The 12,615-nt window shown below is 46.4% G+C and overlaps 1 protein-coding gene across 20 annotated transcripts in view; it reads left to right on the top strand.

Annotated features, from left to right (window-relative positions):
- The window catches only part of Msi2 (musashi RNA binding protein 2), a 359,255-nt gene that overhangs the window by 219,443 nt on the left and 127,197 nt on the right, over positions 1–12,615 (top strand). For all 20 annotated transcript variants that reach the window (XR_010048245.1, XR_010048244.1, XR_010048246.1 and 17 more), the window contains one exon: positions 11,960–12,008. Coding sequence is in view for 17 of the 20 variants with exons in the window: in XM_063251261.1 (XP_063107331.1) it covers positions 11,960–12,008 (49 nt within the window). In the remaining 3 variants the exon portion in view is untranslated. The remainder of the gene's footprint in view (positions 1–11,959; positions 12,009–12,615) is intronic.

Genomic DNA, 12,615 nt, shown 5'->3' with positions numbered 1-12,615 from the left:
CCCCAAACCACACGAGAGCCAATTAAAGGGTCAGGCATCCTTGCTTGAGGAAGAGTGCCCCATCACTTCATACTACAGAAACCTCTGTGACAGTTGTGATGAGTGCAGAGAAGTGATTTTCCATCCCTCAGAAGTACTAAGTAAGTTCAATCTGTTTGGTTAACATACAAGATATGTGTTTCAAAACTTAAGTGAGGCAGCCTTAAAAAAGAACAGTTGGAATCTTCTGGGTGAGATGCTCTTTTCTGAGTATTTTTCTTTATCCTGCAAAATCTTGGTGGCCCTGGCCAGCAAATACTTACTGGCACTTGCTTTTTGTTACGCTGCCTGGTGCGAGGCAGGGTATGCAGAGCTGTACATGAATTGTCCTAAGTGCAAGGGTGGCGAGGCTGCCGAGGCAGGTGTTCGCATGACAGAATGGCCTTGGAGCGGTGCGTGCCAGCGTCAAGTGCAAGAACGGGCAAGGGCTGTGACTTTCTACCATCTGTGAACACTATTTATGCCCACTTTATCCAAATCAAGAGAGATTAGGGCATAATTGTTTGCATTATAAACTGAACTGCCAGAGTTTCATGAAATAATGAGCCCCCTTGTGGTTTCTTTTTATTAGTATTATACATTTTTATTTTTAAATAGTCTAGGACTTACAAGAAGTTGCGAAACAGTACAAAGAGCTCTGGTGTGCCCCTCACCCAGCTTTCCACAGTGATATTTTCACCCATCGCCATAGAACAGCATCGTTAAAGCCAGAAAACTGGTTTTTACATTATCACAACACAGCATCCGTGTGCATATGTATATTCTTTGAAACTATATCTCGTGTACATTCTAGTGACCATCATTGCCATCAGCTTGCAGAGCCATCCCCACCCCAGGAACAAACTCTGTGTTCCCCTTTCAGTCACCCTCTCCACACCTACCTCCTGGCAGTAACTGACCTGTATAGCCTGTTGCAATAATTTTGTCCTTTTGAGAGTGTTACGGAAATGAAATCATGCAGTATGTCATAAGCCTTTGAGATTGGCTTTTTTCAACTCAGAAGAATTCCCTTGAGACCCATCCACATTGTGTGTGTGGTTTATTCCTTTTCATTTCAAAGCGCTTTCCATCCTAAGAGATACCACTATTTTTCCATTCCTTTGTGCGTCTAACTTGTGATTTGTTTGTATATGATTCACTGCAGCATCGTTCATAACGCCAGGGGGGTTTAAATCTTGTGTGTCCTTACTGATTTCACTAGGCTGGAATGTGTGGTAATCTGTGCAAAGTCTGCTAGTCCTTTATCCAACCCTCGTCTAACAGATACTTAAACTTGTGGAGCATCTGCATGTGCCAGGACTGGAATGTGATAACATGGGACAGACACTTCCCACCGGCCAGATGCTTTGCTCTGTAGTATTGTGTGCATAGTTTCTACTTCTCCAAGCTAAAGGAAGATAAATAGTGATTGTCATTCCTTTTCATACAAGAAAGCTAATCCACCTTGGAAAGTGTACCCAAGACCATGCATAGGTGAAGAAGGTAGGTCAGAATTTGAACTCATGGCACACGAGGCCATGCCAGGTTCCTATGACTGTTCCAATCGTGGCTTTGCCTGTAGCCATGAAATCCCTTGGAGCCGGTTGGTTTCTGTGGAAAACGAGTGGGCTGGACTCCTATCTTTTTGGTCCTTTCCGCCTTGGAGATTTTATGATTGACTCTGAACAGGAAGTAGCTTTGCCAGATGACTGACTCATTCGCCTGTAGCTGTACTTGAACTTTGTTCTCCAGCAGCATTGTGTTAGCCATTATTTGAAGATGCTGTGGGACTTTAAAAGTAGTGAAGCAGAATGCCTCTAACAGTAGTCCGCAGTTCAAAGCTTACTTCATTTTGCTTATTTTTGATAAGGTCTTTGGTCAGGACCAGGACTGAGCAACCCCTGGGGTGTCTGACTCAGGACTCGGGAGCTGACATTCGGGCTAAGAAGGCAAGGGAGATGCTGTCAGCAGCCCAGGAGGAAGGGGCAGGAGCTAGTTCAGATGCTGGGGAACTTTTGAGGTGGGTGGCACATGGAGCACCAGCTCTAATACAGTTCACAAAATTCTGCCTCCTGCCAAAATTGGGCTGCAGAACAGAGGAAGCTGCTATTTTGGGCATCTGAGTGCTACCACTGCTGAATTTGGGCCTATACAGCTCCCCCGAGGGGGTGAGGCTGAGGAGTCTTTGAAGCTCCCAAAAGGACTGCAAGCAGCCTTGGAGAAAGGGATTCCTGCGTTGGGTGACAAGTGGAGGGGTGACCCTTCCTAACTCCCTATTCTGTGACTCTGAGGCACGTGGCTCTTCCTCCCTACTCTGGTTATTGCCATTTACCCCAGGACCCCGCTGAGCTCATCAGACTCACAGGGTGTCAGGGGGAGGGACCCTGGGGTTCTGGAGCCCCATAGGGGCACATCACTGGGCCCACCTTGGTGTAGTCATGGCAAGTGGTGGAATCTGAGAGAGCACTTCGGCCCTCCAGTGACAGAAGCGGGTGATAGGGAATAGGGAAGCACTTGGCATGGGGGTGTCAGGAAGCCCCACAGTCATTCCAGACCAACCTGCTTCCTTTCATCTGTGCTGTCTGCAACCAGCTGTGGGTTGGGCAGGCAGAAGAGCCTCAGTAAATACTGATTTAATGAACAAATATGTCACCTTAGCTGAGCTGTCCCTCTCTTTCATTCTTTATCCTCACCAACTGGTCCATTAAAGGGGACAGAGTCAGAAGGTTTCTGGAGCCCTGTCCTGCAGGCTTATGCTTATCCTGTGTCCCCTGTCTTGGGCCCTGGCTTACCAAGTTTACAGCTAAGTCCTCCGTCCCATCATCAAGCCATGTAATTTACCAGCCCTGTTTTGCTTGCAAGAAAAAAAAGGCTGCAGATGGCCCAAGGGACTGAAACTGGGATTGGAACCTGGACTTTTCAAGCCTGCAAAACTCCTTTCTCTCCCCTTTCCCAAAGGATGGCAGCAGCCACGCTTGTCACCGTCCGAGATTGCATTGGCCACAGGAGACGCAGATGATTTTTCCATTTGGTCCTGATGTTTATTTCATGCCCATCAATATCAGCCCATATTAGGACAGATGAGGTGGTTATTTACAGGCTGTGCATTTTCACACTTGGTAATTATAAACCCTTCCCCTGTTCTGTCAGAGTCAGAGTCCTGGAGCTCCATTTTGGCAATTAGCAGTTTAGTATTTGTTTAATGGGAATGCAAGAGAGTGTTACGGCACATCAGTGCTCCCCTAATGATTTGCCTCTCTCTTCTGGAGCTGGCAGGTTGGGCCTTTTTCACGGTAGGTGAGGCCTGATGGCGAAAGGCCCAAGAGGGTAAGGCGCGTTAGGCAGCCTGCCTGCCACTCCCTTCCCCCAGAGCACACTTGCATGCACACAGGCACACTTACAACCGTGCTGCAGACGGGCCTGGATTTCCAGAGCACAGCAGCCGCCACTTGAAGGAGCCGCACACAAGAGGCCGTTAGGCCAGATGCCATTTCCATGTGACAGCTGTCAGCCTGGCGTATCCAACTGCTTCTCCTCAAACAGCTCATGCCCTGCCTCTCTTCATGCCCCTGTCCTACCACCTCCCTTCTTTGACCTCGTCTGCTGCAAGCCCCTGCTCGGGTAACTCAAAAGAGAGCCTCCTGCCTGGTGTTCCCAGTGTGGTGCTAAGCCCAGGGCTTTGTCTGTGTAGCTGACATGGAGCCCCAGCACACTGTACCTTGAACGGGCAGACTTGCTTTCTGTTCTTTAAGGAATGGCCTCCTGGATCTGCTACCCCAAAGGCGTGCTGGTCCTCCTTGTGGTTGTCCCTTGTTGTGACCCATTTGCAGTGAGGAAACACATGGTATTGGCTGTGGCTTGTAGCACATGCGTGTGCATGTGTGTGTGTGTGTGTGTGTACATGTGTGGGTGTGTGTCTTTGCAAGACAGGAGCAGTGAGTTGGGCCAGCATCTTTTATAATGAGTGTATTCCTAGTATTAGGCACCCCTAGCTACCTCTAAACCATCCTGTCAAACTGGTACAGGAGACACATTCTGAGTTCTTAGCACTCACTGAGCAACACAGACTTTTTTTGAGAGCTGAGCTGTGGACTGACTTCCAGGGGCTCCCGTCCAGTTTGTGTTCTGCTGCCAGTTTGGTCTGTGACCACAGAGGTCATAGCAGTTAGAATCTGTCCATCTAACAGAAAGAGACAGATACATCTTCCTACTGAGATATCTCTGCCACCATTCACTCTCTTCCAAGTCAGGCAGGGCACTGTATACTATCTAACTGATCAATCCCATTTCTTTAACTTTGTTTGGTAGGATCTGAAAGCAGCATTTGTTGGTTCAGGCAGCAGACATTTGTACTGTGCGGGGCCCCAGGAATTTAAGACAACACAATTCAGGGAGACCAATAGGAGACAAAGGGAGATACAGGGTTTGAAATCCTGGCTCCACCATTTATTACATGTATGATCCCAGGCAAGTCATTTAATCTCAACGAGTCACAATTTCCTCACCTATAAAATGGGTACGATAGTATCTACCCCAAAGCTACTATGAGAATGAAATAAGCTTTGCAAATTGCCTATTAAGCGCCAGTAAATGTAGCTATTACATCCATCACTGTACTGGGGGTGTATATATTTTGTAACTCAGTCAGATAAGCACTTGTGCAGTCGGGATGACTGAGCAGGAGGTGCTGCTGTTAGCTGAGTAAAAGGCCTAAATCTCTAGGCTAGAGCCATCTGCAAACTCAGCATCCTCAAGTCCCCAAGCGCAGGTGTCTCTTTGTTAGGCTATAGCTGATGTCTGATGAACACTAGAGTGGTTTTAATCACATTAAATGGCAAAAACAGAATGGTCCCACAAGAACAGAATAAATAAAAGTAGAAAGAAAAAATAGGCCTGATCAAAAGGGATTCCGCTAATGTGATAGAATATGCTGGCCACAGTAAGGCTTTGGAACCTTCTATGAAGAGTTTAGGAAAAGTACTTGATGGCCCTGAACTAAATACTGGAAAAGTGGTTAAAGTAAGCTTTGGGCGGGGGAAGTACCCCAGTTAGCAAAGTACTTGCCTGCCTACCATGTACAGGGCTCTGGATTCCATTCTCAGTACTGCAGTGGGGGAGGGAGGGTAAACCTTACATTATGTGTAACTGTGGGCTGGGGGTGAAGGAAGAGGAAGTGCCTGTAGGGTGGCAGGGTGACTTGGGCATGGAAGACCAGCATCTGAGGACTGGACCCAGTGCCTATCAGCTGAGATCAACACTGAGGAAACTGAGGCTCAGAATTGGTCATAATCCCTGTCTCACGGTACTGTTGTAAAGACCAAAGTTATGATGATCTCCATGGAGATACTGATGGTGTTGGGGAAAGAATCATTGTCTCTGTTAGGCTATCTTTAAGTTCTGGGTTCAGATGTTGGTCTTTCTGAGCTGTTTCCAGATAGATCTCTGGCTTTCTTGTTCAGAGACCAGGTCAAGGTCCCAACAGTTCTATGAACGCAGCATGTGGCAAGGAACTTGCCTTGTCCTTACTAGTAGCAGGGGACAGCCATCCCACCTATTTTGGAGACAGGGTCTCCCTAAATTCCCTAGATAGCCTTGAACTTTCAGTTCTCCTGTCTCAGCCTCAGAGTGTGGGGTTACAGGTGTGTGCCGTCATGCCCCGCTCCACCTCTGTTTTTTGAGCCCGTGTACACACATACATGCTGGGAGCTCCGGGAGGCTTGGAGAGTGCTGATTTAACTGCCCGGGGGTGACCTCAGCAGCTGGCATTTCAGCAGCTCTCCAGGTGATTCTGGTGGTAGTCAAGGTTAAAAAGCATGGGTCTAGATTTCAGCATAAACTAAAGGGATTTTCCAGCCTATCCCAACCCCTCCAATCCTTCCTTTGGGGCATTGATTAAAGGTAGAACAACCCCACTTTCTGCGAGGCCGAAGCACACTGCAAACTGCTGTTCAACGCACAAGATCACGATTCCTGAGCTTTCTAGCAGGGGTTGACTTTACTGTTTTCAGGCTGCTGAGGGAGATGTGGCTAGCAACATGTTCCCCTGTTCTGGAATCCTTTGCGACCTTGGCTGTTGTCTGTCACTGCAGAGGCTCCAGCAACCTGTGCCCTGGGCGGTCTCTGTTCTGTAGCTTCAGTGCCTCAAGTTTATGGAGCATAAGGCCTGTGAGCCCGCCACACTGAAACATCATGGTCCTGCATTTGAGGGTGTTTATTTAAACTAACACTTGAAGGGTGTGAGTGGGAGCAGGAAGAGAAATTCAAAGGCATTTGTTATGGGGGAGTTGGAAGAGCCCTGTTTCTCCTCTTCTCTTTCCCTCCCTGCCTGTATTTGGCCAGATGATTTAAGGATCATTTGAAGTGCCATTTCCTGCTTTGTTCTTGATATGTATGGTGTGTGGGGGCGTGTGTTTGTATCCCAGGAGGAGTAGGAAATCTCTTAGGGCATGTGTTGACCACAGCAAAGCTCTGGAACAGCCTCACAGAACAGAATCTGCAAAGGACAGTGAGGAATTTGATGTTCCCAAATGTTGTCCCAGCAGCCTCTGTGGCTCAGTTTTGCATTCCAGGCAGAGTTTACATGTGGATCTTAGGGACCATTTCATACAATCCTTCCCTGCAGAAATCTCCCCAAAGGACAAAGAAGGGAGGTGACCTGTCTTCCTGGAGATGCAGGTGGAACTGGGGCTGGAACCTGGATCCTCCCCCAGCTTTTGTTCCGCCTTGCCAGCCTTACTCCCAGCTCCTAGCACGTGCTGAGTCACTACCAGCAGCTCTTTTCTCTCTAGCTGTCTCTTGGGAACAGTTTTTGTGTCCTCAGATCAGTTCACCTTCAGTCATCTGCTCTGGATTTGTAGCCAAACCTGCAAAACCCTGGCCAGAAGAGGCAGTGGTCTGGGGACAGCTCTAGGGCTGACCCACTGGACAAATGAAGTATTGACCTCCCTTTAGTAGGAGCAACTTTGCATTTGACTTTAAATGTTTCCTGTTCCACCAGTACATGAGTAGGGCTGGCTAAAATCTCACCTCTGGACATGGTTAACATCATCTAGCTACCTTTACAGTCACCCAGCAAGAATGTCTGACTCATAAGTCTTAGAGTCATTCAAAAGACTTGAGTTCATTCATTCATTAAGTGAATTTAAGATTAGAGAGGCATCACTCACTGGTGGTAATTATAGCTGATTTTTCATAGTGCTCATTTAGCAAGGAGCATGTTGGTTCTCTTGACATTTCTAGGATCTCAGTGTTCTCCATTGTGATTGCTGGATTGAGATTCAGAAGAGGTCACTTCACATCCAGGGTCCCCTTTGGTGGGTTCTATTTTTAATGTGTTTCGTTTCGAATGTGGCACCTGATAATTTAATATTCAGCCCACATTCAGTACTTTTCTTTCTTCTGTCCCTTTGCTTACCTTCATTTTACATCTCTAGTACTTTTCAGGACTGTGTATCCTCTAAATGTAAGCCTTTAAAAATTTTTTAAGAACAGGGGCCATATATGTATTACCAATGGCCACAAGAATGCCATGTAAAAAAACCACAGGATCTCACTGGCAGACAATAAGTGTTTTTATGTCATATGTCTGGAGTCTGCTGGTTCTGCTGATCTTGGCTGACCTCACTTGCATGTTTTAGGAGTGACCAGATGTAGCTTATCTGGGCTGGCCTCCGCTAGGGCAACTGGGAGGACTTGGTCCTGCCCCAAATGTCTCTCACCTCTTTGTCAGCCAGCCCAGATGTGCCCTTCTGATGGTGGTGGCAGAGGTCTAAGAGATAGGCAGAAACACAGAATTTCAAGGCCAGGCTCTAAACAAATACACCATTCTCTCCACTCATTTTATTGGCCACCGAAGGTCAAGTCCAGATCTAAGGGATGAGGAGAGAGACTGTACTGCAAAATGACGTGGAAGGATTAACTTGATCAGTCTACCATAGTCTCGGTGAAACTTGCCTGTTCTTTATACATAAACCAGTGCTTTGAAGTAGAGCGTGCCTAATAAACATAGGTTATGTAAAAGTAAATAAAGTTGCCATTAGCGAGCTGTTCTAATCAAGATTGTGCTGGCTGCATGATGTAGACATTAGCAAGCGTTTTATCTATGAGAAGGAAAGTTTATGTCTTCCAAGTAAGATTGAGTTTCTTGTCATCTACATTAACATAGGTCCCACTGCCATTGTTTTGGGGGTGTCAGAATATAAATGTCTAAGTGATGGGGAACAACAAGAGAGGCATCACGCCAAAGTATGCACCCTCCAGAAGAGAGATCGTGTCCCATGTGGTGAACACCATGTGTGTCTTTAACCTTGGTCCTTACTTGTTACTCTTAGAAGAGTCCTCCAAAAGAGAGACCACAGGCCAGCAGCTACAGCAGCAGCACCCAGAGGACAGAAAAGTGAATCCTGCAACGTGGATGACGTTTGAGAAGCCCTGCCCCAGCACAAGTGATCCTAGAGACTATCACTAGCAACATCGGCCCTCTCACACTTTTGAGAGTGCTGCAACACCCACAGAACCTTAAGATAGACCCAAAGCCATGCTGAGAGGCTTCTGGTGTCAGGACAAGGCCCCAGCATCCCATTCCCAATCACTTCACATAAAGTTACTTGACCTTGCTTTTTGGTTCAGTAAGATGCACCAGGGATGCCAGGGCCCATTGTACACTTGACTCTGGTTATAACAGGGTGCATCTCAAGGTGGAAATAACCCTGTTTTCGAGTAACCCTCCAAGAGCAGACCAGTTTTATGACAGGGCAAGGGACAAAGCCAGCTCAAATCCGGACAGCTCCCTTCTTTCTCTCTCTTAGAGGACTCTCAAGATCACTAGGCGTGTGGGCAGCCTAGGGATACAGAAACTTCGCGTGGCATTGCTGTTGCAAATACTCGGCTTTGGTTGAGTGTTTAACAAGGGCTCACGGTGGTTTGTGTCTGAGCTCAGCAAAACTGCTTGCAGTCCCCCAGCGCATTCCGTGGTTCAGGCTCTTCCATGAGGACAGCCTGAACAGTGATGTCGATGACTCCACACAGTTGACTACTAACCTACCAGTGTTTCACTTTCGTGTCGCCTGTGTGTCCACATGCAGGTGCACATGTGAGACAGACGCACAGAGAGCCTCAGGTCACTCCCAGTTTGCTGGCTGCAAGGCTGATGCCGGTTACCTCCCTCTGCCCCTTGCTTCCCCTTCTCGGAGACTCACACAAGCACTTCTGTTTGATTCACATAGAACCGTGAGAAACAGTCCCATATGTGAGGCTGTGTTTTTCATTCTATTCAGTCTTTGTATATTCAAATTCTCCTAGTTTCAGCTCTTGCTGTTCTGCCAGATTTCCATCGCATTGATGGCTTCTCTGAATTAATAAGTGTTTTGCAACCGCTGAAAAGTTTTCTCCCCCCAGCCCAGGGACTTATCCATATTGATTTTTTTTTTCTTTCTCTTTCTTCTCTAGCTACTTCTTAGATGTCGTGTTTTGTAAAGTGTTAATAGAATTTTTCTTTCACCCTGACACTTTATCTATTCAGGAGGTCTTTTCGGGTCCCATTGTACAGCCAGACTACAGAGGAAAGAGCTCTATTCTTTGTGACAATGGTTGACCCCAAAACATACACAGATCCTCCCCCGGGCTCACCAGGGTAGGGTACTGGAGGCCCAGTAAGAATATGTCCAAACTTAACAAGGAGAGAAGGGAGTCATTACACACTGTTGAAAGGAGATTTTTAAAATACATTTTTTTAAAAATTCAAAATATTTATTTCCTGAGAGGATCTGAGTCTCGGTACTAAAGCATGGCCAGCACAGAAGGGAGCATGCTTTTTTTACCGTTAGGCATTTTCAGCTCAAAATAAGGATTTGGCAAACATCTCAGAAATTGTGGAGATGGGTGCGAAACAGATGCCTCATTTACCTGCTGGAGCCCCGAGGGCCTGGCTACCGCCATCACGCCCCAGGTATTCGGATTCTTACTGCGTCCCAGGACTTGAGCCTGCGATGCCATATGCTCAAGTGTGACTCCTCTGTGTGCAAACACACCAGTTGATCTCATGGTGGTTTTGCTTGAGTGGTGCATGATCGGCTGTTGTATGTACAGCCTCAGCAGGTGCCTCGGGGGGTCTGCAAGCCTGCTCAGGGGAGGAGCCCCTTTTTCAAATGATCTCCAAACCAGCGTTGCCTGCCTGTCAGCTGCCACTCCAGGAGACAGAGGGCATCATCCTGCTGGATGTCACCAGACAGGCCACACTTCTCCCAGCAAGTGACTTCAGGAGTGGGGTAGGGCAGAAAGGAAGCCCCCAGAATCTTCTTGTTCAGCCTCTGTTGCTTAGCAACAATGGGGGCCCTCCCTCCAGAAAGGCTTTTTAAGCCAGGCCAGTTCCTTCGAGGTCTGCATCTTGCTTGTCTGACCCATTTCCCTTCCTACCTGGACTCTGCTCTTCCCCCTTGTTATATCTGATAGCAGCTAGAAAAATAGATTTGATTTGTCTGGAGGCACCATTTTAAACCTTGTTTTATTGCTTTGCCCAGTGTCCTCTCCTCTGTGGAAGATTGCAGTCTGGGAGGAATGAGGAATGAATAGTCTGTGATTCCTTTTCTCAGCTGGTTTAGCTTGGGCCCCCAGGCTCATTTGTGAGCCTTTGAGCACAAATCAGCAGTGCTTGGTTCCTCCACTCCCATATATACTAGCACCCCAGGTGGCTGTAGGACAGCCCTCTGGCCTAACAGTTTTGTCACTGGCAACTACCTGGCCTTGGTTGTATTTTACCTGCCTGTCCTGGGTGCAGATTGAGCAAAGAGTGCAGGCAGCTTACCTGAGCAGACCAGATACTGCCTCCAGGTGAATGGCTGCTTGGTTAGGACAAAGACCTCCACGGCAGATGTGTTTTGTGGAATGAAGGACTGTACGTTAATAAAAAGAGAGAATGCCAAAGTCAAAACTGATTCATGAAGAATTAGTTTCTTGATATCCCTGGGCGAATCAAGTGTGGATCTTGAAATCTTATTGCTAGAAATATCTAAAATGGTTGCAGAATGTGCCGGAAGAGAGGTGGAGAATGGCTTTGGTATTCTTTTTTCTTTGTTGTTTTTGGAAAGGTCCTTGAGTCACTGTATTAGTTATCTTAGGCTGGCATAACAAAGTACCACAGGTGGGATGGTTTAGACAACAGAAATCTGTTTTCTTGCAGTTCTGGAAGCTAGAAGTCTGAGCTGAAGTTGTGACAAAGTTGGTTTCTCCTGATTGCCCTCTCTTTGTCTTGTAGGTGACATCTTTTCCTGGGTGGTCATATGGTCTTTCTTCTGTGTGTGTCTGTCTAATTTCTTCTTACAGCTGCACTCATAGTGAGTGGATCAGGCCTCCCTCTCCCCAAGCACCTCATTCAAACATCATTGCCTGCCTCCGAATGCAGGGATTGGGCCTTCAGCATATGAATTTGAGGGGGTTATAGTTCAGCCCATAACAAACTGTTAAAAGTTCCATTGTTTATAGCTTGAAAGAATGTAAATATTCATTACAAGGGAAATCATTGAGTAAGCTATGGCACCATAAAATGCCACACACTAGGCAGGCGGTTACCTGGGAACTGTTTGCAATATTGTAATAGTATTTACTTTAAAAAACAGAAAAAGGAAAAAAAATTCTACATGCAATATGATTCAAGTCATTAAAGTAGACATACTTTTAAAAGAAACACTAAAGGAAAATATGCCATATATTAACCAGAGTGGTACTAGGTAGAAAGATAAGCATTTTTTGTTTCAAATACTCTTTAATGAGCAGCTATTATTTCCAGTAATGGAAATCACCTCCCTTTCCCATATAAATACATACATGAGATAGATAGTGGTTGATTGACTTGTGTGTGTGTGTGCGTATACACACACATACATATGTTAACGTCTTATGTATTTTGTGGAAATTCCTGAAGTAGCCTGTATTCTCTATTTTACAGGTGGAAGATGCGATGCTGATGTTTGATAAAACCACCAACAGGCACAGAGGTAAGATGACTCCAGTGTAAGAAGGTTGTCCCTTTGCTCTCTGCTGACCTTCCTGTCTTCCCATCTCCATCCCACTGACAAAAGATACAGAGCACAATCCAGAAGCAAGTAGGTAGAGGTGTTTAACCATCTGCTGAAAATCTGTATTAACCCAGGGCCACTGTAGCACAAAGAATCCAGATCCGGAACAGAACTATCACTGAACTGTTTAGCTAGTCTCAGCACACGCATTCAGATACATCTTTCTGATCCTGGTTTTTCATAGTCTCCAGCTCACCTCAGCACTAAGTGATCCTAGTGGAAATTATTCATAGCAATTACTCAATTGAGTTCTCAATTTGCATTGGAGGAGGTGGTGTAGAAACAGACTTTCAATCTAAAGAGAGAGAGAGGAAGAGGAAACTCCTTGTGCTAGGTTTGTTCACTGTGTGTAGTTACAGACTTGAAAATGCCCCGTGGCACCTCAGAATGATCAGAGGACATTTGCACTGATTTGTTGTCTGCTTTGCGCTGCTTCTGTGCCATGCAAGCTGTAGGAAATGTTTGTTCAGCCTGGGCTGAACCTTTAAGAAGGTTTAAGAACCTTTTAGACAACATGCAAAATGTT

The sequence above is a fragment of the Cavia porcellus genome, unplaced genomic scaffold, assembly GCF_034190915.1.
Source record: "Cavia porcellus strain 051 isolate PalLab524CR breed Dunkin Hartley unplaced genomic scaffold, mCavPor4.1 scaffold_6, whole genome shotgun sequence".
Taxonomy (NCBI): Eukaryota; Metazoa; Chordata; class Mammalia; order Rodentia; family Caviidae; genus Cavia; species Cavia porcellus.
The sequence above is the reverse complement of the archived record's forward strand: the minus strand, read 5'-3'. Positions and strand labels throughout refer to the sequence as shown.